The 27571-nt window shown below is 42.1% G+C and overlaps 1 protein-coding gene across 1 annotated transcript in view; it reads left to right on the plus strand.

Moving 5' to 3' along the window:
- Window positions 1–27329, plus strand: part of SRP68 (signal recognition particle 68) — a 54571-nt gene extending 27242 nt beyond the window's left edge. Inside the window, 10 exon segments of the mRNA XM_077459356.1 lie at window positions 508–648; window positions 12603–12701; window positions 16098–16121; window positions 16123–16163; window positions 16858–17017; window positions 19820–19914; window positions 20884–21007; window positions 22896–22971; window positions 23620–23672; window positions 26939–27329. Coding sequence (XP_077315482.1) covers window positions 508–648; window positions 12603–12701; window positions 16098–16121; window positions 16123–16163; window positions 16858–17017; window positions 19820–19914; window positions 20884–21007; window positions 22896–22971; window positions 23620–23672; window positions 26939–27166 — 1041 coding nt within the window. The 3' untranslated portion in view covers window positions 27167–27329.
- Window positions 27330–27571: the final 242 nt, after the last annotated feature.

The following is a 27571-nucleotide window of genomic DNA, read 5'->3' on the forward strand; positions in this document are numbered from 1 at the left end:
GGATTGGGGGGGGGGGTGCGGCGCAGCATGATGTGATTGTGCCTCCACATGCCGCAGTATATGTTCTGTGGCGGGTCGGCAAGTAAAGAACTATCTTTCACATCAAGGAGAACAAGGAGTCCTGGAAGTGATTGTTTTTGAGCCCTTTTCTTGAATTGAGTCTGGAAAATTCACCACAGATCTTCTGTGGATGTAATCCCACAATCTGTTTGGAACAACCTACCTACCAAGTTCCTTCAAAAACTGTGTGCAAGTGTACCTAGAAGATTTGGTGCTGTTTTGAAGGCAAATGGTGGTCACAACAAATATATTGATTTTGATTTCTCTTCTGTTAAATTTAACATTTTGTTGATGAAAATAATCTTAATGCTATTTCTGAAAGCATTCTTAATTTGTAAATTATTTTCATTCTTTCACGCCTGCTTACAACTTTTGTACTGTATGTGTTGATCTTACTAAATTGTGGAACTTTTACTGTATTTGATTGTGTTTACATTTCTTAAACAGGCCCTGATCAGCCAGACAAGGGCAAAACAGGCAGCTACCATGAGCGAAGTGGAGTGGCGAGGGCGCACTATTCCAGTTAAAATTGATAAAGTGAGGATTTTCCTTCTTGGGCTATCGGATACCGAAGCTGCAATTGCTCAGGTAAAAGCATAAAGTGTGCATGTTTCGGCTTTCAGTTTAGCCTTTTTTTTTTTTTTTTTTTTTTTGTTAAGATACTTGGACGAAAACAAGTAAAAGGACATTCTGATCCCATACTGAACTGAATGGACCTCCGAAACAAATGGGTACCCATAAATGTGTGCATTTTCTTAGTTGTGTGGGAAATCATAGCAACGCGAGTATACATCAATAGTTGATGTCAAAGCCAAGTAACAAACTTTGATATCAACAGTCATTGATATTTGTTCTGTACCAGCTAAGAGTGCATTTACAGTGCCTTGGGAAAGTTTTCAATCCCCTTGTTGGTTATTTATTTTTTTCTCTTTTGCATTAAATTCTCTAAGGGGTATGCCTTAGTGAAGCACATCTCATATATATATATATATATATATATATATATATATATATATATATATATATATATATATATATAATAATAATATTTTTTTTTTTTAACTCGGCTGCAGAAATATCACATGGTGATAGAGGCAATCTACAGTTGTTTAGGTGGCGCTTTTCGGCAGCTAGCAGGGAGCATTTAACCTCCGCTAGTGGCCAAACAAAGGGTTAAAAGAGCCCGTGCTGCCGAAGCGCTTTGCAGGCACGAAGACAACGCTACCTATTCATTTCAATGAGCACAGCGTTTTAGCACAGCGTATACGCCGCTCCCAAACGGCCCCAAAGTTGCTGCTAGCAGGATTTTTTTTTTTTCCCTGTTGTGAAAGCACTCAGGCTTTCACACTAGGGAGGCTTGAGAGGCCATTTTCAGGCTATGTATTTTTTTTTAGTGCTAAAACGCCTGAAATACAGGGGGTGCTTTATGTGGCGCTAACTAAATTATTACTGAAAAATATTCTTGCCAAAATAAGAAGTATGCAAAAAACATTATGTAAATATAAATTCATACAGTGCATACAAATGTGCAAAGAAGTAGCAAAACTGATAACAGCAATAAAGTGCATAAAATATCAATATGACATAAAGTGCATCAAAAATGACGATATAATAAAAAATATATCAATTACAAAGTATTTTTTATTATATCGTCATTTTTGATGCACTTTATTTGTCATATTGATATTTTATGCACTTTATTGCTGTTATCAGTTTTGCTACTTCTTTGCACTTTTGTATGCACTGTATGAATTTATATTTACATAATTTTTTTTTGCATACTTATTATTTTGGTAAGAATATTTTTCAGTAATAATTTAGTTAGCGCCACAAAACACCCCCTGTATTTCTATTTTGAGTGGAGAGAACACTTTTATATGTGAACAGCTTTCTATAGTTTATACTCAGTTCTCCTAGCGAGGTGTTGCGCAACAGGATCTTCCTATTTTAAAAAACGCCTGAAATGCCTTCAGTGTTAAAGGGGTCTTCTAAACATCCTGTTAGAGAAACAGGTGCCCCAAATAGCTTGTTTGGAAGTGGTTAACAAACAAGTGCAAATCTCTTCGGTGTAACTTTCATAGGAAAACTGTCCGTACCTGTGTTTTCCACCCTGTTTTCTACTGTATATGCTCTTGAAAGTAGTTTGACTGCAGTTGTTCAGACAAATCCTGGGTGTGGATTGCACTGTGGGATTATTTTTTCTTTAGAAGTCTCACCGTCGCATAACATTATCATCAGGGCCAATGTAGCAATTCATGTTAGCGCAGTGATTACTATGCATGGTTTCAGTGTAATCATTGTTCCGCAAAGGATTAGACTAAGGCCTGTTAGTAACCAAGTTCTCCTATACAAACCCAGTCAAGGGTTTCCAATCTGCAATATTCAGAATTTCTGGCAGGAAGGGTCTGTTTTATGTGCAGGTAGTTAAGGCTGGAATATAAGCATGTTAGGACAGAATGAATGAAGGCATATTGTAAGATATCATTTTTGTACAGATTATTATTTTTTATTATTCCATGTCCCCAGATTTTTGTGTAAGAATGGTCAAATCTTAGCTGAGAGAGATTCATGAGCCACATGCAGATCTTTTATATACTACATACAATAACAGGGGTGTCCAAACTTTTTTCAAAGTGGGCCGAATTTGATGAAGTGAACATGCCTGAGGGCCGACCATTTTGCCTGACATTCTTTGAACCATTGAAAATTTGGTCTAAGTGTGTCCATCCGAGCACGAATACACTGCCCAACAAGAATTCTCTTGCCTTTGTCGCACTCGTTCCCAACACACAGACGAATGCTCTGCACTTTAGGGGGCACCGTTAATTCTTAATGGTACCCCACACATTGGAAAATGTAGGGTGCTTTTGGTGCAGTGCAATAAAAAAAAAAAAAAAAAAAGCTCGGGAACTTCTTTCCCAGCATTTTTGTGAGTAGGGAAGTCCATTGAAATGAATGGGCTGCCCTACACACAGTACACAGCCACACAGATGTTGCATTTACAGGCTTAAAACAGGTGGTGAGGAGGCAACATAATGCCTCTTTACCACCATTCAAATGCCTCTGAAAAGAGATCTGTGCATGGGTTGCTTTTCAGAGGAGCAGCAGTCCTGGCTAATATCACACACAAGCCCTACAAAAGCAGTTTTGATGGTATAAGAAGGGGGGGAGGGGGGTCCGGATTAAAAGTAACATACACACAGACACAAGCACACAAATGCAGGCACACATACAGACAAATGCACGCCGCACACACATACAGACATATGCACACGCGCGCGCAGACACGCGCAGCTCCTAGAAGCTAAAAATAGTGTTATCTTAGGTGCTGAGAAAGATCCCCCATCGGATAGTGCAGCACTTGGTCCCCCATCGGATAGTGCAGCACTTGGTCCCCCATCGGATAGTGCAGCACTTGGTCCCCCATCGGATAGTGCAGCACTTGGTCCCCCATCGGATAGTGCAGCACTTGGTCCCCCATCGGATAGTGCAGCACTTGGTCCCCCATCGGATAGTGCAGCACTTGGTCCCCCATCGGATAGTGCAGCACTTGGTCCCCCATCGGATAGTGCAGCACTTGGTCCCCCATCGGATAGTGCAGCACTTGGTCCCCCATCGGATAGTGCAGCACTTGGTCCCCCATCGGATAGTGCAGCACTTGGTCCCCCATCGGATAGTGCAGCACTTGGTCCCCCATCGGATAGTGCAGCACTTGGTCCCCCATCGGATAGTGCAGCACTTGGTCCCCCATCGGATAGTGCAGCACTTGTGCGCTATGGAGGACAAAGACTCCCAAAGTCTTCGAGCATGAACAACTATCTGGCTATATCTTTTACATAAAAAAAAAAAAAAAAAAGCTGTTTAAGTGATCACACTTATGCACCAGATAAATATACCAAACAATGTAGTCAGCCCTGCCCAAAATGCGTCTCTGTACTACATACCACCTCCACCATCGAGATTTGGAGATGTGGGCTTCTGAGTCTTAACGCACTTCTATGACAACACCACTGCTCCTCCCTAGATATCCATTTAGATGATTGAGTATTGTCACCCCAATATAGTAGTTCTGTTAATGGTCACCAGGAAAAAAAATAAAGGAATGAAAGCTTGAAAATGTAATTAATGTGGCTGCAACATCTAAGGACTGGTGCATATTGAGTGCAGAGTAATTATGTACTCTTCATGTGGTCATGATGGAGTCTGTAAAGAATACAAGGTGCATTTAGAAACCCTCTTCGATCCCCCTCAAAATCCATTAAGAAAGGAATGCGATTCTGTATTTTTATGCTAAAAGAAATTCTTTGCCATTTCACCATTTATATAAAACCACACATTTCATGCAGGAACAAAACCACTTAAGCAGGTGTATTTTATTTAGGACGCAGAGCGTTGACCTTTCAGAAAAGGATGTTTTGATGAGTAAATGTTGTTTCATAGGGGTTGCTGTGGGTTGGGATGATACAGTTCAGCACTGATGACGTTCAGCAAAACCTGCCACCTGAAAAGTGCAGCTTTTCTTAGAACAGACATGATTCATTTATCCCAATCTTTGTACAAACAGATTTAGTGCTTCGTTTTGCTAACCAGTGTAGATATAAATCAATGATTTATTTTTAATTTTTTTTGTTTTTATCAAATTTATTTTATTAGACTTTTTTCTCCAAAAGCATTTTATCTAAAAGTTTTCTATTTAAGATGCATAATAATTTTAATTTATTCGGCAGGAAATTGAGCTGTTATGTAGCATGAGGCTGTATATTCTGTACATTTTTTTTTTTTTTTTTTTTTGGTACACGCAGAGATATCATGCACTGCATTGATGCATTCACACAATGTCACAGTAACCATGAGATAAAACAAAGTTCAGGAATATTCCTTTATCCCATTGTTTTGCAAGTTTATGTACACTACAAATTGTATGATTGAATCCGTTCTGATATCGCTGTTTTACTAACCTGATGGCTTAGTGCTCTAAATAGGAAACCTTAACTTTGTTTCTGATCCATCATGACAGCGCTTGTTAGCAGGCATCCACTCACCTGCTACCGCCACGTCCCTCACCTTGCTGTGTCACTGCCTCATCACCAGCCGCCCCGGACCAATTGTCAGCCTAAGGACCAGAGGTCTTTTTTTCAATTTCGCACTGCTTTAACTGGTAATTGCGCGATCATGCAATGTTGTACCCAAACGAAATTTGTGTCCATTTCTTCCCACAAATAGAGTTTTCTTTTGATGGTATTTGATTGCCTCTGCGATATTTATTTTTTACGATATAAAAGGAAAGACTGAAATAAAAAAAAAAAGAGATTTTCTACTTTTTTGTTATAAGAAAAATCAAACTAAATTTTAGTCATACATTTAGACCAAAATGTATTCAGCCACAAGTCTTTAGTAAAATAAAAATGTCTAAGTGTATATTTATTGCTTTGCGCAAAAGTTATAGCGTCTACAAACTAGAGTAAATTTTCTGGAATTTACACAGCTTTTAATTTATGACTGCCTATCTCATTTCTTGAGATGCTAAAATGGCAGGGCAGTACAAACACCCCCCCCCCCCCCCCCCCAATGACCCCATTTTGGAAAGTAGACACCCCAAGGAAATTGCTGGGGGGCATGTTGAGCCATTGAATATTTTTTTTGTGATTGAATGACACAAAAAAAAAAGTTTACAAAAAGTTGTCACTAAATGATATATTGCTCACACATGCCATAGTTATATGTGGAATTGAACCCCAAAATATATTCTCCTTCTCCTGAGTACGGGGATACCACATATGTGGGACTTTTTGGGAGTCTAGCCGCGCACAGGACCCCGAAAACCAATCTCTGCCTTCAGGATTTCTAAGGGTGCAAATTTTTGATTTCACTCCTCACTACCTATCAGTTTCGAAGGCCATAAAATGCCAAAATAGCAAAACCCCCCCCCCCCCCCCCCAAATGACCCCCTTTTGGAAAGTGGCCACCCCAAGCTATTTACTGAGAGGCATGTTGAGTCCATGAAATATTTTATATTTTGCCACAAGTTGCAGGAAATATTACAAACTTTTTTTTTTTTTTTTGCAATAAGTTGTCACTAAATTATATATTGCTCACACATGCTATGGACATAAGTGAAATTACACCCCAAAATAAATTCTGCTGCTTCTCCCGAGTACGGGGATACCACATGTGGGGGACTTTTTGGGAGCCTAACCGCGTACAGGACCCCGAAAACCAATCACTGCCTTCAGGATTTAAATATAAAACGCTACCATAAAAACTGTTAGCGATCGCAGGGATCAGGCCTGACTCTGCGAACGCTGCAGTTATGTGTTTAGTGTTTTGTAAGTGACAGTGATCGATCGATACTGCACTTGGGTGGGCTGGGCGGAGGGGCAAAACGCAGGTATCTGGGCTGATCCGCTAACAATGCGTTTTTTTGGAACCCTAAACTGCTGGGGACGCTAGTATAGATCTGATCGGATATTGATCTGTTCAGATTCTATACCACTATGGGAGGTGTATGCTTTGCGCGTGGGTGTTAGCGGTAGTGGCACTAACCTAGCGCTGCCTGGGGCGACGCAGACCCTGACCCTAAAACCTAATTGATATCACCGCCGGGTGATCAGGGGGTTAAACCTTTATTGGGTAATAAATGGTGGGTGCCCTGATGCTATAAAAAGCAAACTAACCAGTCACCGTAACACTTATACGATGATCACTCGTGAAAGAGTTAACTCTAGGGGCAATCAGGGGGTTAAAACCTTTATTAGGTTGTATATGGGGGTACCTAACGCTATAAAAATCTGGCGGTGAACCTAAAAAAATAACTATCTACCTAGTGGCACCAGTGACCCTAATGCAGCGATCAGAAAAATTATCGCTTAGTGACACTGGCAAAAGGAAGTGAAAGAGCTAACTCTAGGGGAAATCAGGGGGTTAAACCTTTATTGGGGGGGTAGGGGGCTACCCTGGACCTAACACTAACTGCCCTGACACTTTTTACTGTCACAACTGACACTAAATGCAGTGATCAGTAAATAAATGATCACTGCAATCAGTGACACTGTGACTGGGGGGGGGGGGGTGATCGGGGGGGTAATTTTGTGTGCGTATGTGTACCTACGTGTCAGTGTAGTGTTGGTGCACACTTTGTGTTCTCCTTGCAGTCCGGTCAAAAAGACCGCCCTGAGTAGAATGACATCACTTCCTCCCTGCCTGTGTTTACATTTCTGGCCATCCCCTCTCGATTGCTCCTGGCTCATTCGCCAGGAGCAATCGAGAGGGGATGGCCAGAAACCAACAGCCATTCCCTCATCCCGGATCGCTCCTGAAGCGAAACGGACCGCTGCAGCCAGCGGGAGGGGGTCTGATCGGACCCCCCCACACCCGCTGGAAGGAGAGCACATACATGTACATGCTTGTGCCTGTCGGTGCCATTGTTCCGACGTACATTGACATGCGGCGGTCCTTAAGTGGTTAAAGTGAATGGGACTGTCGGTGTGTCAGAGCAGGAGCCACTGTGGGACAGAGATGACAGTTGCTCATTAAAAATTATGATTTAAATCGAGCCTTTTTACTAGTGATTTAAATCAACTTGATTTAAATAAAACCCACCCTGTTGCTAACTTGGCCTTTCAGAATACTGAATTGTTAAATTGCTAGTATACACCTTACATGGCCAAGAGGCAGATGGTCAAATATAGAATATAGCATAAGCATAGACACGTGGGCTGCTGGTGATGGTGTGTGTGTGTGTGTGTGTGTGTGTGTGTGTGTGTGTGTGTGTGTGTGTGTGTGTGTGTATGGATATAGATATAGATATAGATAGAGAAGGGAAGGGTTGGACCAGTGATGGTCAACTCTACAGAGGATAGTCTAAAAGTAAACATGCTGTGGGAGTTGTTGGGGACAGATTTCGGGAGACTTATGGCGCGTAAACACGGTTGGACTTTCCGACAGGAAATGTTTGATGTGAGCTTTTTTTCAGATAAGTCTGACCATGTGTATGCTCCATTGAACATTTGCTGTCAGAATATCCAAACACCAGTGTTTGAGAGCAGGTTCTCAAATTTTCCAGCAACTTCACTTGTCCGAAATTCCGATTGTGTACATCCTACAAAAGCTCACGCATGCTTGGAATCAAGCAGAAGGAGCCACACTGGCTATTGAACTTCCTTTTTTCTCAGCTCGTCGTACGTCACCGCATTCTCCCGTTTGGAATTTCCAACAACATTTTGCGACCGTGTGCAAGATAAGTTTGAGCCAACATCCTTCAGAAAAAAAAAATCCACTGTTTTGTTGTCGGAAATTCCGATTGTGTGTACGAGGCCATAGACTGCAGAAACTGCATATTAGGCTACTTTCACACTGAGGCACTTTACAAGCATTTTAGCACTAAAAATAGCACCTGTAAAGCTGCTCTCCTGTCACTCCAGTGTGAAAGCCTGAGTGCTTTCACCCGGGAGCGGTGTGCTTGTGGGACCTTAAAGTCCTGTAGGCAGCATCTTTGGGGAGCTTTAGGAGTGGTGGATATGAAATCAATGGGCAGCGCCACCAAAGTGCTTCGGCATGGCCGCCATTAACCCCTTAATCGGCCATTAGCGGGTGTTTAAAGCATGCTAAAAATGCCGCTTCACCACTGACTCCCCCACCTCCTCAGTGTGAAAGTGCCCTTAGACTGATAGATATTACAGCTCATTTAGCAATCGGTGCTTTCACATTTGTTCTACCTACAGCCCTCTTAAAAAATAACTGGTCCAAGTTTTGATATCCCTCTTCGCAGGATCCATTATAAAAGTTCAAAGGAAAATAAATTTTTTTAAAAGGGATGGACAGTACAGAAAAAAGTAAGATGATGTGAAAAAATTTACCAACACTATAATGTAAACTTTAAAGCCGGTCATTAGATTCTGAATACAATGGTCTATAATCTGTTCAGTTATGTAATTGCATAAAAGAGGGGGAAAAGTGTGTGGTGTATGTATTGTGACATTGGGGTGTTTAACTCAAGTGGTTAGATGCATTTTTTTTTTTATTTATTTTTTTTGTGCAGTGAGTCCACATCAAACAGGCATTTCTAGTTAAAGTCCTGGTAGCCCACGTTTATTAAAGGGAAAACAGTCCATCCAGGAATCCCACGCAGGGTTTTAACTTCATTCAGCACACCTAAATGAAAACATACCAAGCCACCTGGCTCTCAATTGTCAGCAGTTCCTCTGCTTGCTCCCAACAGACTTATCGATTCTTTCCAGCCCCCTGGACTCACTGGCTTCTGTAGTCTTCCCAACTCAAGGCTGGCCAGCCTTTCCCAGTCCCTGAGCAAAGAATCCCCCTTACACGGGCTACAGTCTCCCACAGGGCAGACCACTCTCCAAACACAGGTTTGTCTTCAAACAGCAGCAGCAAGCTGCTCACACTCCACCATACTCTACTCTCACCAGCCCCTCGTTATATGGGCTGTGTGCAGCTGGGCACACACCCTGCTTGCTATCCTCAAGACCCGGACACAGGGTTGGAGATCCCGTCCCGCCTATCACTCTTGGGGATCTCCAAACTACAGAATCCCATCCGGAACTAGCAACACCTGGAGAAAACTGACAGCTGTTTTCTCCATTTAAACTCTACACTCTGTAGTCTTGCAGTCCGCAGATATGCAAACTCTGTGTCTCTTTTACCTCCAACTTCATAAGGACAGAGCCTCGCTCTGCCACAGTATACACATACACCTACATACACGAACACAATGCTTTAGTAAGAATAGAAGACGAATCTAAATTAAATCAATGTTTGCTATTTCCACTTGAATTCCGAGTTGAGCTGGGAATGGGGGATAATGGATGCTGAATCTGGGGTTCTGCCAGTCAGGAAGTGCAAGCACTTCTGGAAGAATACTATGGGCTCTACGGGCCTGTGCGCAATTTCTTGGTGGCTGCGGGACACTACTACTGCTAACCACCTCACCAGCTTGGACTGCACTTCTGGGACTTACCACGTCGCCTTGAGATACTGCAGTGTTGGTGTGTAAAATGCTAGGATGTACTAGGCTGCTGGTGCCTGCTAGGGATGAGCTCCAGCGCGTTCGCATGCTGCACATGCAGAGCCCGCCAGGAAGTCGCTAATCACAGGCAGTGAGACATTGCCCCGATCTCTGCAGCCACACATCAGGGCAATGTCTCACTGCCTGTGATTAGCGCAGTGCTGCGCCGACTTCCTGGCAGGCTCTGCACATGGAGCATGCGTACACGCCTGAGGTCATCCTTTGTGCCTGCTAGTGCTCCAAATGGTAGGGCAGCACTAGTACTTGGACCCTGCTGCATATGAGACTATTCCTGTTTCTAGCACCTCGGCAACCTAGACACCGGGGGTCGGGTACACCTGACATTAGCGAAGACCTCTTGTCTATCAACTGAACTCACTGTAAGACCCCTTTCACACTGATGCGCTTTTCAGGAGCTTTCATACTAAAAATAAAGCACCTGAAAAACTTACAAAAACTATTTCAATTAAAATCAATGAATGCTTTCACACTGGGGCAGGGCGGTGAAAAAACACCCCTCTCTATTGAAATTTAATGGAAAGCTCTTTTTTCAGAGCCTGATTCTGACAGAAAGGACTGCCCTTCACTCTCATCTGCCAGTAGACCTTTCTTTGGACATTTTGGCCACTAACAGGTACCTAGTGCGACTCGCAGGAAAAATAGCTCCTGGCAATCTGACGCTAGTGACACGAATACAGTGATCAGTAAAAAAAAAAAAAAATATCTGTACACTTTAGTAATGACCCTGTGGCAGGGCAGTGAAAGGGTTAACTGGAGGGCTATCGGGGTGTTCGCCGCCATTACTAGTAAAAAACAAAAAAAATTAATAAAAATGCCATAAAACTATCCCCTATTTTGTAAACGCTATAACTTTTGTGCAAACCAATAACCGCTTATTGCGTGGTTTTTATATTTTTTATCTTTTATTTTTATTTTTTAACCAAAAATATGTAGAAGAATACGTATCGGCCTAAACTGAGGGGAAAAAAAATTATACATTTTTTGGGGGGGGGGGGGGGGATATTTATTATAGCAATAAGTAAAAAAAAAAGGGTTTTTTTTTATAGCGCAAAAAATAAAAATCGCAGAGGTGACCAAAAATCTCTATTTGTGGGGAAAAAAAATTTCAATTTTGTTTGGGAGCCATGTCGCACAACCGCGCAATTGTCCGTTAAAACGACGCAGTGCTGAATCCCAAAAAGAGCTCTGGTCTTAAGCCAGCAAAATGGTCCGGTCTGAAAGTGGTTAAGGATTCTATTTTCTATCACACTGAATGTTATATTCACACCAAGATTAGCACTTCGCTGATTGTTCATTTGTATATTTTTTGGCCCTGATGACCAACTTGTACCGAATGACAGCACAGATCAGGCATGCGCCCCTATACTAGATCTTCTGGATCACATACAGAGCTGCTGCCCTGTCGCTGTAAATCTACATGGGGCAGTACACAACTCGTTAAAGAACATATCTACTCAAAATACATATTGGCAGGGGTGGCGACAGGCGAGTGCTTGGGGGTGCTTTTAGCTCCCCCAAAATTTCACATAACACCCCCATCAGCAGCCACCTCGGATGCCTCGGGAAGATATTTACTGTTTGGAGCCTGGGTCTGCTGCTACCAGCGCCTCGCCCACCCCTGTGTGTCCAGAGTTCAGCATAGAACATGTCGGATGCAGTGCTAGATGATCTCATTCTTGTGCCCTGTGCAGCAAAGAGAGGGAGGGATCGATCTTGGAAGCACCTGCTCAGTCTCATCCAATCGTGTTGTGCCTGTACTACAGCCCCTCCCACTTCCCCTGCCGCCTTAGAGAGAGGAAAACATGCTTTTACAATTTATGCTACAATTACCAGGCTGTTGGATCCTCAGCATCAGGGGGACAGAACACACAGACCTCAAACATGATTTTTGCTGATATAAATCAATGTTTATTACAGAGACTTCTGTGGCAGGAGAAAATAATTCATGAGGTCTGTGTTCTGTCCCTTTCCTGTCTCTAACTCCCTTTTTAACCCTTATGGCGCATTTGCACTCGTTTTACCCTCTGAAGAGCAATCAACCTTTAGATTGCTCTTTGGCGAACATTAGACAGGTGGTGAAGTTTATCTCCTTCAACCCCACACTAGTGCACCATGACTGTGTGCATTGCACTTGCATTCTTTGGTTTTGTTATGCATGCATTGCCCTTCCATGTGCATCAACCTAACTCCTGTTATGTATGTGTCTGGAGGCTTGTGTAATGAATGTATGCATACTGGAGCAAAAGGAATGGTGTATTAGCTCATGGCAAATGTTTGCATGCTTTGTTTTTCTAGGATTCAGTTGCTGTAGGCTTCAGGTTTTATTTTTGCTGTAGTTTTTGTATATCCGTTCCAATGTGTTAGATTTGGATGGAAACAAAGGACTGAAAATGCTGGTTATCCTACTACCATTTTCTAGCAATGCTTCATAGGAAGGCTGTATAGAAGCAGAGAATTCTCTGTTTTAATTCTTCTGCTGTAAACAATGTCTTTCTTTTAGGCTGAAGATGAGGAGACCAAAGAACGGTTGTTTGAATCTGTGCTGAGTGAGTGTAGAGATGCTATCCAGGGAGTACGAGAGGAGCTTCGATCTGAACAGGTGAGCCATACTTCTGATGAGCCTTAAAGGGTAACGCCACTTTCAAAAGTAGAAATGGCAAGTAAAAATTTAAAATGCAATATGGCGACAATCTGTGCACAGGTACAGTATCTCACAAAAGTGAGTACACCTCTCACATTTTTTTTAAATATATTATCTTTTCATGTGCCAACGCTGAAGAAATTACACTTTGCTACAATGTAAAGTAGTGACTCTACAGCTTGTATAACGGTGTAAATTTACTGTCCCCTCAAAATAACTCAACACACAGCCATTAATGTCTAAACTGCTGGCAATAAAAGTGAGTACATCCCTAAGTGAAAATGTCCAAATGCGGTCCAGTTAGCCATATTCCCTCCCTGATGTCATGTGACTCTTTAGTGTTACAAGGTCTCAGGTGTGAATGGGGAGCAGGTGTGTTAAGTTTGGTGTTATCGCTCTCACTCTCTCTTACTGGTCACTGGAAGTTCAACATGGCACCTCATGGCAAAGAAACTCTGAGGATCTGAAAAAAAGAATTGTTGCTCTACATAAAGATGGCCTAGGCTATAAGAAGATTGCCAAGACCCAAGCTACAGCATGGTGACCAAGACCATACAGCGATTTAACTGGACAGGTTCCACTCAGAACAGGCCTCACCATGGTTCACCAAAGAAATTGAGTGCACGTGCTGGGGGGGGGGGGGGGGGGCTCGGTCAGCCAGCCTGTCAGTGCTCAGACCATACGCGGCACACTGCATCAAATTGGTCTGCATGGCTGTCATCCCAGAAGGAAGCCTCTTCTAAAGATGATGCACAAGAGAGCCTGCAAACAGTTTGCTGAAGACAAGCAGACTATGGACATGGATTACTGGAACCATGTCCCGTGGTCTGTTGGGACCAAGAGAAATTTATTTGGTTCAGATGGTGTCAAGCGTGTGTGGCAGCAACCAGGTGAGAAGTACAAAGACAAGTGTGTCTTGCCTACAGTCAAGCATGGTGGTGGGAGTGTTATGGTCTGGGGCTGCATGACTGCTGCTGGCACTAGGAAGCGACAGTTCATTGAGGGAACCATGAATGCCATCATGTACTGTGACATACTGAAGCAGTGCATGATCCCCTCTTCGGAGACTGGGCCACAGGGCAGTATTCCAACATGACAACCCCAAACACACCTCCCAAGATGACCACTGCCTTGCTAAAGAAGCTGAGGCTAAAGGTGATGGACTGGCCAAGCATGACTCCAGACCTAAACCCTATTGAGCATCTGCAGAGCATGCTCAAACAGAAGGTGGAGGAGCGCACGGTCTCTAACATCCACCAGATCTGTGATGTCATGGAGGAGTGGAAGAGGACTCCAGTGGCAACCTGTGAAGCTCTGGTGAACTCCATACCCAAGAGGGTTAAGGTAGTGCTGGAAATAATGGTGGCCACACAAAATATTGACACTTTGGGCCCAATTTGGACATTTTCACTTAGGGGTGTACTCACATTTGTTGCCAGCGGTTTAGACATTAAAGTGGTTGTAAACCTTTACAAACCACTTTGACCTACAGGTAAGCCTAGATTAAGGCTTACCTGTAGGTCCAAGAAATATCTCCTAAACCTACACAGTTTAGGAGATATTTACAAAAATACAGGCACTGCTGTCTAAGGCGCACTGAGCATGCCGCAGATCACAGCGATATGCCGCTCGTGTCGACTCCCGTGCACATGCGTGGGAGAGATGTCATCGCGGGTCTGGCGAATCACCGTGCCGGAGCAGCGAGACCCAGAAGTCACTCCGGGATACATGGTAGCGGTGAAGATAGAGGAGGACCTCTTCGGAGGCTTTGTTCTCAGGTAAGTTATTCATGCATACTAGCTCATTATGCCTTTGCTGTAGGTTGCTTTTTTTTCTTTTTAGTGCCTTTACTTCCTCTTTAATGGCTGTGTGTTGAGTTATTTTGAGAGAACCGCAAATTTACACTGTTATACTAGCTGTACACTCACTACTTTGTATTTTAGCAAAGTGTAATTTCTTCAGTGTTGTCACATAAAGATTTAACAAAGTATTTACAAAAATGTGAGGGGTGTACTCACTTTTGTGAGATACTGTATGTTTCTGTGACTGGCTTAATGTTTTTCCCAGAAGTCTGCACTAAAATTCAAGTTAGATTTTGGGCATCCCTGCAACAACAAAAAAATTCACTTTTGGTGAGATACTTCCAAAGGGAAACCCATCTAAAGGAATGCAGACCCTGCAAGTGAAGCAGCTGACTGATAATTTTCAAATCACTCCCATTAGATTCACTTTACACATGGACACAGAAAAACAAGCAGCTGTTGCTTCAGAATAACGAATGTAGGAATCTGCAACAAAATTTGTTAAAATGTCTGCAATGTACGATTGTGCTCATAAGTTTACATACCCTGGCAGAATTTGATTTCTTGGCCATTTTTTCAGAGAATATGATTAACACAAACATTTTTCACTCGTTTTTGGCTAAAGCCATTTTATTAACTGTGTTTTACTCTCTTTAAATCATAATCGCAGCATAAACTACTCGAATTGCCCTGATCAAACGTTTACACACTCTGGTGATTTTGGGCTGATAATATGCACACAAGTTGACACAAAGGGGTTTGAATGGCAATTAAAGGTAACCATCCTCATTTGTGATCGGTTTGCTTGTAATTCGTTTGTTTGCATAAAAGGTCAATGTGTTTCTGGACTCCTGACAGACCATTGCATCTTTCATCCAGTGCCGCACTGACGTTCCCGACTTCAATATCATTGAGCCACTCTGGGGAGATCTCAAACGTGCAGTTCATACAAGACGATCCAAGAATTTACAGAAATTCACTGATTACTGTATAAATGACACTGGCAGGGAAGAGGTTAACACCAGTGGTGATCTAGGGGTTAAATGTGTTCACTGGGAGGTGTTTCTAACTGGGGGAGGGGCCTGACTGGGACTACAGAAAGATCGCAGTTCCTAATCACTAGGAACAGACTATTACTCTGCACTTCCCAGTCAGAACGGGGATCTGTTTGTTTAAATTGGCAGATCCCCTTTCTAGCTCTCTGGAGCGATCGGGGGAGGCCGCCGGACATTGCAGCTGCTGGCCACATGCATCAGCTCCCCTGCCGTGCAGCCTACTATAGCTGCAAAACAGACCAACATACAGCTACGGCAATTCACGGGAACAAGCCGACCTGCCGCCGTATGACGGCAGCTGGTCAGCAAGTGGTTAAGTGTGCTCTATAATGCTATAAATGTACTGTCATAGTTTTGACTTTCAGTTAATGTTAGATTGCAACAAACAATCCTTTAACTATAAGTCCATTTTATTGTATGTATTTATTCCAACTTCTAAAAAGTATTGTGCGCTTAACAGAGTGTTTGTTTGTGGATGGACATTTTATTCCTTGCAGAGACATCGAGATGCTGTCATTGATGGGTGAAACTGGCAAAGTCTCTACCCTACAATACTTGCACAGGTAACTATTCTGTTTTTTTTTTTTTTTTTTTCCTCTTCATTGGGGGGGGCACCGAAGAATTTATTTTTCGTCAAAAAGTTGACTTATCCCTTGTGACATGTCCCTCCCTTACAGGAATAGGCTTTGGTCCTATTGTGAATATTCTGCAATTAAACTTTGTTTTTATTCAACTTTGAAAATTTCCTGTCTGCCTACTTTCTACATTGAGATGTCTGAAATTACATTGCAGCAGGGGAAAAATTTTTTATTGTGTGTATGTGTGTATGTGTGTATGTGTGTATGTGTGTATGTGTGTATGTGTGTATGTGTGTATGTGTGTATGTGTGTATGTATGTGTGTGTGTATATATATATATATATAATTTTTTTTTTGGTTGTGTACATACTATATGAAAATCGAACGATCGTGCCTGGTACAGAATTTTTCTTCTGATTAGTGTGTACGGGGCTTTAGGATCCCAGTTGGAGAAGTCTGAAGCAATCGGGTGCAGGAATTTGCTTAAAAAGATTAGGCAAAACTTTTTTTTAAGTGAGGACTGAAAAAACTGGTACCTATTACTGCAGGAAATTTCTGAATCCTGGAGACTTGCCCTTCTGCAACAGAATTGCTCTCATCCTTAATTTTCCCCCTATAATGGTGTCATAAAAATGAGGGTTTAATGAACAATTCAGCTTCTATACAATTGTCTTTGTAGCTACTTATCCTACATCAAGCTGTCCACAGCCATCCATCGTAATGAGAGCATGGCAAGCGCTCTACAAAAGGCCCTACTCCGCCAGCCACAGGCTGAAGAAGATGGCAAAAGGAACCCACGACCACAGGACCTTATCAGGCTTTATGATATCATCTTGCAGGTGAGACAGCTGAGCTGTTGCTGCACCCGCAGCACCCGCAGCAATTTAGCATAATTTTCATGATGGCAGTCACTACATATGTAGTAATGGTCTTGTGGATGCAACGCAATGATGTATAATATGAGTGAAAATGTTCACTTATCTACAAAAACAAAGTGCTATTCCAATCTGTTTGTTTCTTTACACTAGTTGAGAAACTGACATCTAGCATTTGCAGTAGCAGAGTTTATTAACGTCCCTGGCGTTACGATTATTTCGGATTTTAGGTGCTAAAAGCGGTACAATTATTTTGCATGAAAATTTGGCGTTTTTTATATTGTAGTCCTGTAATTCTTACCGAAATAACTCGCTTAAATCTGTGCAAACCAGAGTCTAGCAGACATCCCGGGTATGATAAAGTTTGAAAAATGAAAATAGAAATTATAATATAATAACTATAATTATACCAAATATTATAACAATAATAAAAATTATTCAATAATGTAATCAAATCAAAAACACTGAAATTTGCTCAGTTGCAGAATTGTCACGGTCATTACTTTTCAGTATTTGATGACGGATCTCCCCACAAATCGCTCAATTCTGCGAGTGATTACAATTTATTATCTGTTTTCTAGCTGACCTAAAATTCATTTTTGATGTAAAGGGACAGTTTTGGTTGCTATGGACAATCTCCAGTTTCCAGGCATAAAGAACAGTTTTTATAATATAAAACTGCATGCAGGACACTGGACAGAACACTAGGGACAAAGGGGGTGTGAAATAATTACATACAGCAATTGTAATCTGTAAGATTACATTATACTGTGTGTTTCACTTTTTGAATTTGGCGCCGATCTCCGTCCCCATGCGTCACAACGCTCACAGGGAACAGAGATCGGCTCCCTGATGAATTGAGCGGAAGACAAGCCGCTCGTACAGCGGGGGGACATCGCTGGATCCAGGGGAGAAGGTAAATAAAAGCTTCTCCTGGATTCGGCGATGTGGTCCCGAGTCTGACTCGGGGTTACCGCTTTTGGTATAAAACTTCCACCCCGAGCCAGACTCTGGAATACCGCCAGGGGGTTAATGGCATTTCGGTACAAGTTTCTATTGAATGCATACCCCCTTCTCTCTCTCTTAGAACATGCTGTGATTGGCCAAAGCATGCAGGTCAGGTGCATGCTTTGGCCAATCCTCATACAGCAATGCGGTGCATTATGGGCGTTTCCACGGCACTCAAATTTTATGTTCGCATCCGGCAAATGGGGAACACCCAATGTTTGCGTCGAATGTATGTTCGACCCAACATCAAACTCTTCCACATTCATTATGATCGCTGCTTTGAAGGAAGATGCACTCTATTGTCTATCCATCAGAACCAAGCCTCGCTTTGTTATCACACATCAGGTGTGCATATAGATCGGGGTAGATACTATATAACCAACATGGGTCTCTCTGCTCTCTCTCTCCTCTCTCTCTCTCTCTCTCTCTCTCTCTCTCTCTCTTCTCTCCTTCTCTCTTTATCTCTCTTCTTCCCTCTCCTTATCTCTCTCTCCTATCTCTCTCTCCTATCTCTCTCTCTCTCTCTCTCTCCTTATCTCTCTCTCTCTCTCTCCTTATCTCTCTCTCTCTCTCTCCATATCTCTCTCTCTCTCTCTCCTTATCTCTCTCTCCTTTCTCTCTCTCCTTATCTCTCTCTCCTTATCTCTCTCTCTCTCTCTCTCTCCTTATCTCTCTCTCTCTCTCTCTCTCTCCTTTTCTCTCTCTCTCTCTCTTTTTATCTCTCTCTCTCTCTTATCTCTCTCTCTTCCATCCTTCCTTATCTTCTCTCTCTCTTATCTCTCTCTCTCCTTATCTCTCTCTCTCCTTATCTCTCTCTCTCCTTATCTCTCTCTCTCCTTCTCTCTCTCTCTTCTCTCTCTCTCTCTCTCTCTCTCTCTCTCTCTTCTCTCTCTCTCTCTCTCTCTCTCTCTCTCTCTCTCTCTCTCTCTCTCTCTCTCTCTCTCTCTCTCTCTCTCTCTCTCTCTCTCTCTCTCTCTCTCTCTCTCTCTCTCTCTCTCTCTCTCTCTCTCTCTCTCTCTCTCTCTCTCTCTCTCTCTCTCTCTCTCTCTCTCTCTCTCTCTCTCTCTCTCTCTCTCTCTCTCTCTCTCTCTCTCTCTCTCTCTCTCTCTCTCTCTCTCTCTCTCTCTCTCTCTCTCTCTCTCTCTCTCTCTCTCTCTCTCTCTCTCTCTCTCTCTCTCTCTCTCTCTCTCTCTCTCTCTCTCTCTCTCTCTCTCTCTCTCTCTCTCTCTCTCTCTCTCTCTCTCTCTCTCTCTCTCTCTCTCTCTCTCTCTCTCTCTCTCTCTCTCTCTCTCTCTCTCGTTCTTTGTTAGTGCAATCTGTCATTTCCAGTGTCGGCATGTTAGGCTGGTATGACCTGGCCTTGGGCAGGAAAGATTAATTCATCCCTGAATGCCACCTGTTGTTGTTATATTGCTGAACCATTAGGGAGATGGGACAAAGCTCATCTCAATTTTACAGCCTGATGTTGGGGTTCCTGAGACCCTCTAAAAACAAGTAAAAGGCATGTGTGCAAGCAGTAACAAGGCCAGAAAAGGGAAATTAATCGTAAAAGCAGTATAGAGGGTTATAAAAAAAATAATAATCTTGACAGTAAACCTGGTACAGGCTGAAGAGCATAAGGTGGATTTGTGCTTTTACCAAAAGCATTATTGTATGGTCGTTGAACCAAGTCTGTGGCATATTTGATGTTCAGTCTCTGGGAAGGAAAGGCATATACATTGCCGATACCAGCTTCTTGCTCTGCTTCTTCCAACACAGAATCTTGCTGAGCTGACCCAGTTGCCTGGTTTGGAGGAAGATCAAAGTTTCCAGAAGGAGATTGCACTGAAGACTCTGGTGTACAAAGCATACAGGTTAGAATAAATCATTTAGTTCCTGTGAGTCCTAATGCTCTATATGCTTGCAGTGGATCGTGTATTGCAGTCAAAACCATCAGTACATGTCCCTTCAAGACGACAGAATTTTTTGTTAAAGGGGTTAAAACTGCTCTAAAGATTCCCTTTTTTCTTTCATTTAAATAAACGCATCATGCTTACCTGCTCTGTGCAATGGTCAGGGCAGCCCCAATCCTCCTCCTTCTTGGGTCCCCTGCTGGTGCTTTTGCCCCCAGAGCAAGCTGCTTGCTCTGGGAGTACTTGTGCATGCTTGATCCCGAGCTGCTTCTGTGTATATCGGACATAGTGTGGCTCAGTCCTGCTCCCACCTCACTGGCTTTGATTGACCACAGCAGGCCCAATGGCTCCCACTGCCATGTGTCAGCCAATGAGGAGAGAGAGCCTTAGCTCTCGTGCACATCGCTGGAACAGGATAGGGCTCAAGTAAGTTTTAGGGGAGCTGCACTACACTGCATTGAATGCATGAAGACAAAAAAAAACTTTGCCCTTTACAACCAGTTTTAAGAATCTTCTGCCAATAAATTGGAGATGCATTCTCTTAAAATAACCAATTATGTGCAGAAATTAAAGTTGTGTGATTCGATAATTGAAGAAAAACTTCATTTAATTTGAGTAGATTATAAACTCCTTTAGGCCACCTTCACACTGGGACGGTGGGGGCGGTAGCTGTTAAGTGCTGCTATTTTTAACGGTGCTTTACCATCGTGCTAGCGGCCGGAAAAGGGTTCAAATCGCCGCTGCCGAAGCTCTTTGCAGGCACTTCAGCAACGCTGGCCATTGATTTCAATAGCAGGGGTGGTGTGTACACCACTCCCACACCGCCCCAAAGGTGCTGCTTGGAGAACTTTTTTTTTTTTTTTTCTTCTTCTTTCTTCTTTCTTCCCTGTCCTGTGGCGTCAGTAACTCAATGCTGTTTTTTGTTTGCAGGTGCTTCTTTATTGCTCAGTCTTATGTTCTGGTGAAGAAGTGGAGTGAAGCCCTAGTTCTCTATGATCGGGTGCTGAAATATGCTAAAGAAGTCCAGGCTGGTTCATCAAAGGACAGTCTGAAGGTACCTGCTTATCTTATCTAGCACTTTACCTATATCCATATGTTGGCAGGGGTAGTCTTTCTGCTGCACCTAGACTGTAATATTGTAATGTGTTTTATTGGTTTAACTAAATGGTCTTGTGTTTTTTTTTTTTTTCAATTAGACTGACTATGTAATAAAAAAAAAAAAATGAAAAAAGCTGATGCACTTCAAGATGGCAGTAATGTTAAATGTTTTATCATAAATGTCTAGCTGCCAACTTCAACAAACTCTTCCAGCCCCTAAAGCCCACTGCAGGCATATGCCTCAAATCATGTTTTTCTTTTCTTCAGTAAAACTTGGCTAAATACAGTACAGGTGGATAAAGTGTTCCATGCTCCAAGTCTGTGCTGCTTGTTGATTGTAGAGCTCTGGCTCAGCACAAAGAATTCTTCTTCTCCATAGAACGCAAAGGGTCCTTCTTTGCAACTTGATGGCAAAGGATAAGATTTTCTACCAAGGCTGTGGCACATTTTTCAAAAAACTGGCTTTAAGACTATGTACACCTTTTTTGTTTTCATGCTTTTGGAATAGATTTATCTTATTTTAAGCAGAAAGTTCATGTGGTCTTTAACACCTTCCCGTCTGGCCTAGAGCAGTTTGAGGGCCAGGCGGGCCTTTCGTCCTCCTGAGTGGACATCATATGATGTCCTCCAGAAGGCGTCGCTCGCTGGGCTGTAGATCTGTCATCGGACACAGCCAATGACTGCTCACTATACCGGCTCACTGCCAGTAATGTGGTTGCTGTGACCAGTCATAGCAGATCACATGAAAATCGTAAACAATGGCTGGCTTGTACACATTGTATACAAGAGTGTTGCTAGCTATGATTGGTCACAGTGATCACATAGTACAAATAGGGCAATCACAGCCCATTATTAGCTTTGGCCAATCGCAGCGAATCACAACAAACGCTGAATGAATCTGTTTCATACAGTAAAAATGGCTCCTTTTACCAATGTGCAATCAACCTATTGAAAAAAAAAACTGATCACTTCACCAGAGTAGTACAGTTTTACTATGGTAACACTATTGCTCTGGTCAGTGTGTTAAAAAAAACAAAAAAAAAAATACTGTCACCAGTTATGATAAAGCTGTGACAGTATGTAGAAAAAACATTTTTTTTCATTTTCAATAACATTGTGACAAAAAATAACAAAACTTGCCATGCCTCTTACTAAATCCTACTTTTCAAAAAGGGGTCATTTGGGGGATATTTGTATTGTCCTGATATTTGTAAAATGAATTGAAATGTAGCAGAATACATTTTGACCAAAATTTTTAAAGAGGGGTTATTTGCATAATTTAATAACTGGCGAAAAAGTGTGTGGGGGTTCATTTTTTTTTTTTTTTTGTTTAGCAAAAAATAAACCCAGTGGTGATTACCATCAAAAGAAAGCTCTATTTGTGGAAAAAAAATGATAAAAATGTCTTATTGGGTACAGTGTTTTGTGACTGCGCAATTGTCATTCAAAGTGCAATAGCGCTAAAATATCTACATTGGCCTGGGCATGAAGGGGGTAAAAGTGCCCAGTATTAGTGGTTAAAGGATCATCTTGTAAATTAACTCGGGCCTTAGGGTCATATTTGTACAATGACTAAAGAATCAAGTCTCCCCATACAGCAATTGTGTAGCTATTATTAGTGGGTCTCTTTCCAGCATCCATCACATCTCTAGTGGCAGTCATGCAAGCAGGTAGAGGTCAATTGACATTTCGCGGCATGGTGTCTAAACTGGTACTTTCATTATCTGATGGACGCCTTACTGAAAGCCAAAACCACTTTGCAGAATATTTTGTCAGTATAAAATATGGTCACTTTCCACAAAACAGGCATGTGTTTTGAATATGTGCTGTTCCTTTTTCTTTAGGATTTACCTGATGTCCTGGAACTCATAAAACAGGTGAATGCAGAGAAGTACTCCATGCAGGCAGCTGCCATACTTGGTGAGTAGGAGAACTTGTGTTTATCGCAGGTCTAATCTCCAGAGAATGTAAAATTTCCAGTTAAGTGATTTGACTTCTGTATTTTTTCCTGCTGTCTGCATCCAATTCCGAAGTTAGTCCTAAGGAGCTGTGAGGGAAGAAAGGCTAATCACACAGGTTTCTATGTATGAATAGTGCTGCCTATAGCAACCATTCAGAATTTGAACTCCTAAATACACCATACCTTGCAGAATATTAACCTATATATAATAAAACTATGTATGTTGCCACCATAAACGATGAAACACAAAATTAATCAGACCCAAATTACAATTATGCCCTAGTACAGGATTTTTTGTCTTTATTGTCAATGGCCAATCACCTGAAGGTGACAGCATAACCGTATGGTCATGGATATGAGGATACACTGTGTCCTGTGATCTACTCCAAGAAAAAGGTTCTACAGGCAAACAAATTCCATTTTTCTTGTGCAGTCTGACAGCCATCACTAGAAAACAATAGGCTTACCTGCTAAAATCTAGAAGAGGCATGGCTCCTTATAGCTCCTAATTTCATGATTTTTAATAGAATAGGCAGCCAATTGGCACTCGCTTAATCCCTTGTTAGGACAAGAAGCCTAATAGATTTTGCTTCACTTTTGTGTTACAGACTCCACCGACATCACAGAAGAGGTCTCTCCTTCTCAGACAAAAGACAACAAGGTAAGTCCAGTATTGCTATGTCAGTGGGTAATACAAGAACGTTGGCGGGCTAGTAAACCCCCTGAGGGGGATATTGAGTGGAAACCATTTAGCCTCTGCTGGGGAGTTTTATTCAGAAAAGACTTTCTTTAGGAAAATATTTTTCTCGTGTTTACTGCTAAATTTACAGCAAAGTTTTAATTAACCACTTTCAGACCGGACCAATTTGCTGGTCAAAGACCAGACCACTTTTTGCGATTCGGCACTGCGTCGCTTTAACTGACAATTGCGCGGTCGTGCGACGTGGCTCCCAAACAAAATTGACGTCCTTTTTTTCCCACAAATAGAGCTTTCTTTTGGTGGTATTTGATCACCCCTGCGGTTTTTATTTTTTGCGCTATAAACAAAAATAGAGCGACAATTTTGAAAAAAACGCATTATTTTTTACTTTTTGTTATAATAAATATCCCCCAAAAATATATAAAAAAACATTTTTTTCCCTCAATTTAGGCCGATACGTATTCTTCTACATATTTTTGGTAAAAAAAATCGCAATAAGCGATTATTGATTGGTTTGCGCAAAAGTTATAGCGTTTACAAAATGGGGATAGTTTTATAGCATTTTTATTAATTTTTTTTTTTTTTTTTTACTAGTAATGGCGGCGATCTGCGATTTTTATTGTGACTGCGACATTGTCGGGGACCCATCGGACATTTTTGACACATTTTTGGGACCATTGTCATTTATACAGTAATCACTGCTATATAAATGCAGTGATTCCTGTGTAAATGACACTGGCAGTGAAAGGGTTAACCTGTGGGTGGCAGTGTAGGGGTTAAGTGTTCCTAGGGGTGTGTTACTAACTGTGGGGGGGTTGGGCTTTCATTTAGTGTACACTGATCTCTGCTCCAATCACATGGAGCAGAGATCAGCGTCACTAGTTGCTAGGCAGAATGGGAAAATGTTTATACAGCATTTCCTCCATTCGGCCGCTCCGTGAGACGATCGCGGGGATGCCCGCGGCAATCGAGTCCGCGGGTCCCGCGACCGGACTCACGGGGGTCCCGACCAGCGCGGGAGCGCGCCGCCGGCGGCGCGCTCCCGATGGCACGGCGGCAACGAATATTGGACGTACATGTACGCCAATATGCCTGCCCGTGCCATTCTGTCGACGTACATCGTCGTGCGCTGGTCGGGAAGTGGTTAAGGTCCGCTGCTATGGGAACTTGCATTTTTTGTTAAACCTATGCTGTTAATAACTGAAACCTCCTTCCTTACACTGCTTTAAAAGACTCAATTTATATAAAATGCTCTTCATAGAAAACAGGTGGCCCTGCAAGTAATGCCTTCCTGGTCCTTCTAAATCCTATAAGGAATAGTAAAGGCTTGTGTTGATGGGCAAATTTGAAATGCATGAGACTTGTATGGTGAGAGAATCCGCTCAGATGTTAACAAAGGCCCCATAGCCAGAGGTCCTCAGTCTTTCATTTATGTAGCACTGGTTATGTCCTCTTTTTGATATAGATATATATATATATATATATTTTTTTTTTTTTTTTTTTTTTTATCTCCTGAAAACCCTCCCCCCTCCTCCTCCCCCCTCCTCCTCCCCCCTCCTCCTCCCCCCTCCTCCTCCCCCCTCCTCCTCCTCCCTCCTCCCTCCTCCTCCTCCTCGGGGGGGACTAGAAAGTGTTTTATACCTTTAATGCATTAAGGTTAAAAAAAAAAAAAAAAACCTTTTAGCCTTTACAACCACGATAATCGAACCTCCTGTATTTTAACCCAGACATTTTAATCCTGAACGCCAATGTTGTCTTTACCTGTCACTTAACCACTTGCCAACCGCCACATTTACGTCAGCAGAATGGCGCTGCTGGGCAAGTGGGCATACATGTATGTCCCTTTGAATTTGCTGCTGTGTGGTCACGTGCACGGCCCTGCCGGGAGCTCCGTGAGTAGGATCGTGGGTCCGCGGAGATAACCCCGATCGCCACAGGGAGATGCCAATGTAAACAAGCTTCTCCCCATTCTGCCTAGTGACACTGTCACTGATCACTGCTGTGATCGGGAGCTATGATCAGTAATGTGTCACACACAGCCCCTAACACTTAGAATCACTCCCCAGGACACACTTAACCCCCTCCTAACCAGCTAGTGGTTAACCCCTTCACTGCCAGTGTAATTTTTTTTATAGGATTCAGTGCAATTTTATAGCACTGATCACTATATGAAAATGGTCGCAAAAATGTGTCAAAATTGTCCGTGTCCGCCATAATGTCGCAGTCCTGATAAAAAAAAAAAAATATCTCAGATCCACTGCCATTACTAATAAAAAAAAAAAAATTATCTCTATCTCTATCTCGAAAAATACATATCGGCCTAAATTTAGGAGAAAAAAATAGTTTTTATACTTTTTTTGGGGGGATATTTATTATGGCAAAGAGTAAAAAATAATGCGCTTTTTTTTTTTTTTAATTGTCCTATTTTTGTTTATAGCGCAAATAATAAAAACTGCAGAGGTGATCAAATGCCACCAACAGAAAGCTCTATTTGTGAGAAAAAAGGATGTCCATTTTGTCTGGGAGCCACGTCAGACGACCTCGCAATTGTCAGTTAAAGCGACCCAGTGCCAAATCGCAAAATGGGCTCTGGTCTTTGGCCAGCAAAATGGTCTGGGGCTTAAGTGGTTAAAGTTTAACGTTTGGACCTGAAATTGAATATTTCATCCATAAAAACCTAACCTCCAAAATAATGGATTTCTCTTAGTGACAAAAGCTGCTGCTCCTACACAGAACCCTACCTGGTGGGCTTTCAGAATTGACAGCAGCTAGTTATGTACACTCTATTGAATAATCTTGGATAGAAGCCAATTAACTTACTGGAATCTCCTGGTTAGAGGCAGAAGATGGGGGGGAGGAGAGTGACTATACAAAATCCATAGCAATAGATTCCCAGGCCTGTTTGTCTCAAAATGAAACCATACGATTCACCCTCTTGTTTCCTGTGATGAGAAATCCAACATTTTACAGTTGTCACTTCAACCTAAGCTGGTTGGAAATCATCTGATTTTCCTCTTACTTTAGTAAAAATAAAGCAAAGCGAAATCTCAACAATGAGACAGTGCAAAAAAAAAACTGACAGATTTAAACTTTTTTTATTTTTTTATTTATTTTTTTCCCTTCTCTATGCAAAACAATAGACGGTTAATAAAACTAGTTTATACACTGTGCATTAAATTGTTGACAATTTTTCATCTCATCTTGTTCCTCACCTCTTATCCCTACAGCCTCTCTCAGATCGTCTGGATAACTTCTGCTTTGACTCCTCTCTGGTGACCAAACATGCCCGTCTGGTGCAGTTCCCTCCAGACTTCCATCCAGTCCCTTGTAAACCTCTGTTCTTTGACTTGGCCTTAAACCATGTAACGCTGCCTTCTCTGGAGGACAAGCTGGAGCAGAAGGCAAAGAGTGGATTGACTGGATACATCAAAGGCATCTTTGGCTTCCGAAGTTAATAAGTCCCTAATAAAGAAATACCGATTGATGCTGCTCTACATCTTGTTCTCCATCATTCTGCCTCCATTTGCCACAGACTGTGCAGTGATGCATTCTGCGCTAGTGTTACCACCACTCACTTTCTATATAGATCAATAAAATCTTTAATTTATTGGGAGGAAATTATCTCCCATTTATTTTCCGTCACTGGGAAAGTGACCACTTTTCTTTTTTGGAGTGTTTTTGCAGATCTGTACATGGGGCAGTTGGGATTTCCATAATGGTTTTACACTGTATCAGAGGTGAATACAGTCCCATAAATTCAAAACAAAATGAGCATTTTAGTTAATCTCCATCAAATTTTGTGGAGGCTTTTACCGATTTACCCCATTGCTTTTACTGTTTTTTCCCCATGTGTAAAATGA

This window comes from Lithobates pipiens, unplaced genomic scaffold (genome assembly GCF_037356315.1).
Source record: "Lithobates pipiens isolate NorthernLeopardFrog02 unplaced genomic scaffold, aLitPip1_a1.2 Scaffold_28, whole genome shotgun sequence".
NCBI lineage: Eukaryota > Metazoa > Chordata > Amphibia > Anura > Ranidae > Lithobates > Lithobates pipiens.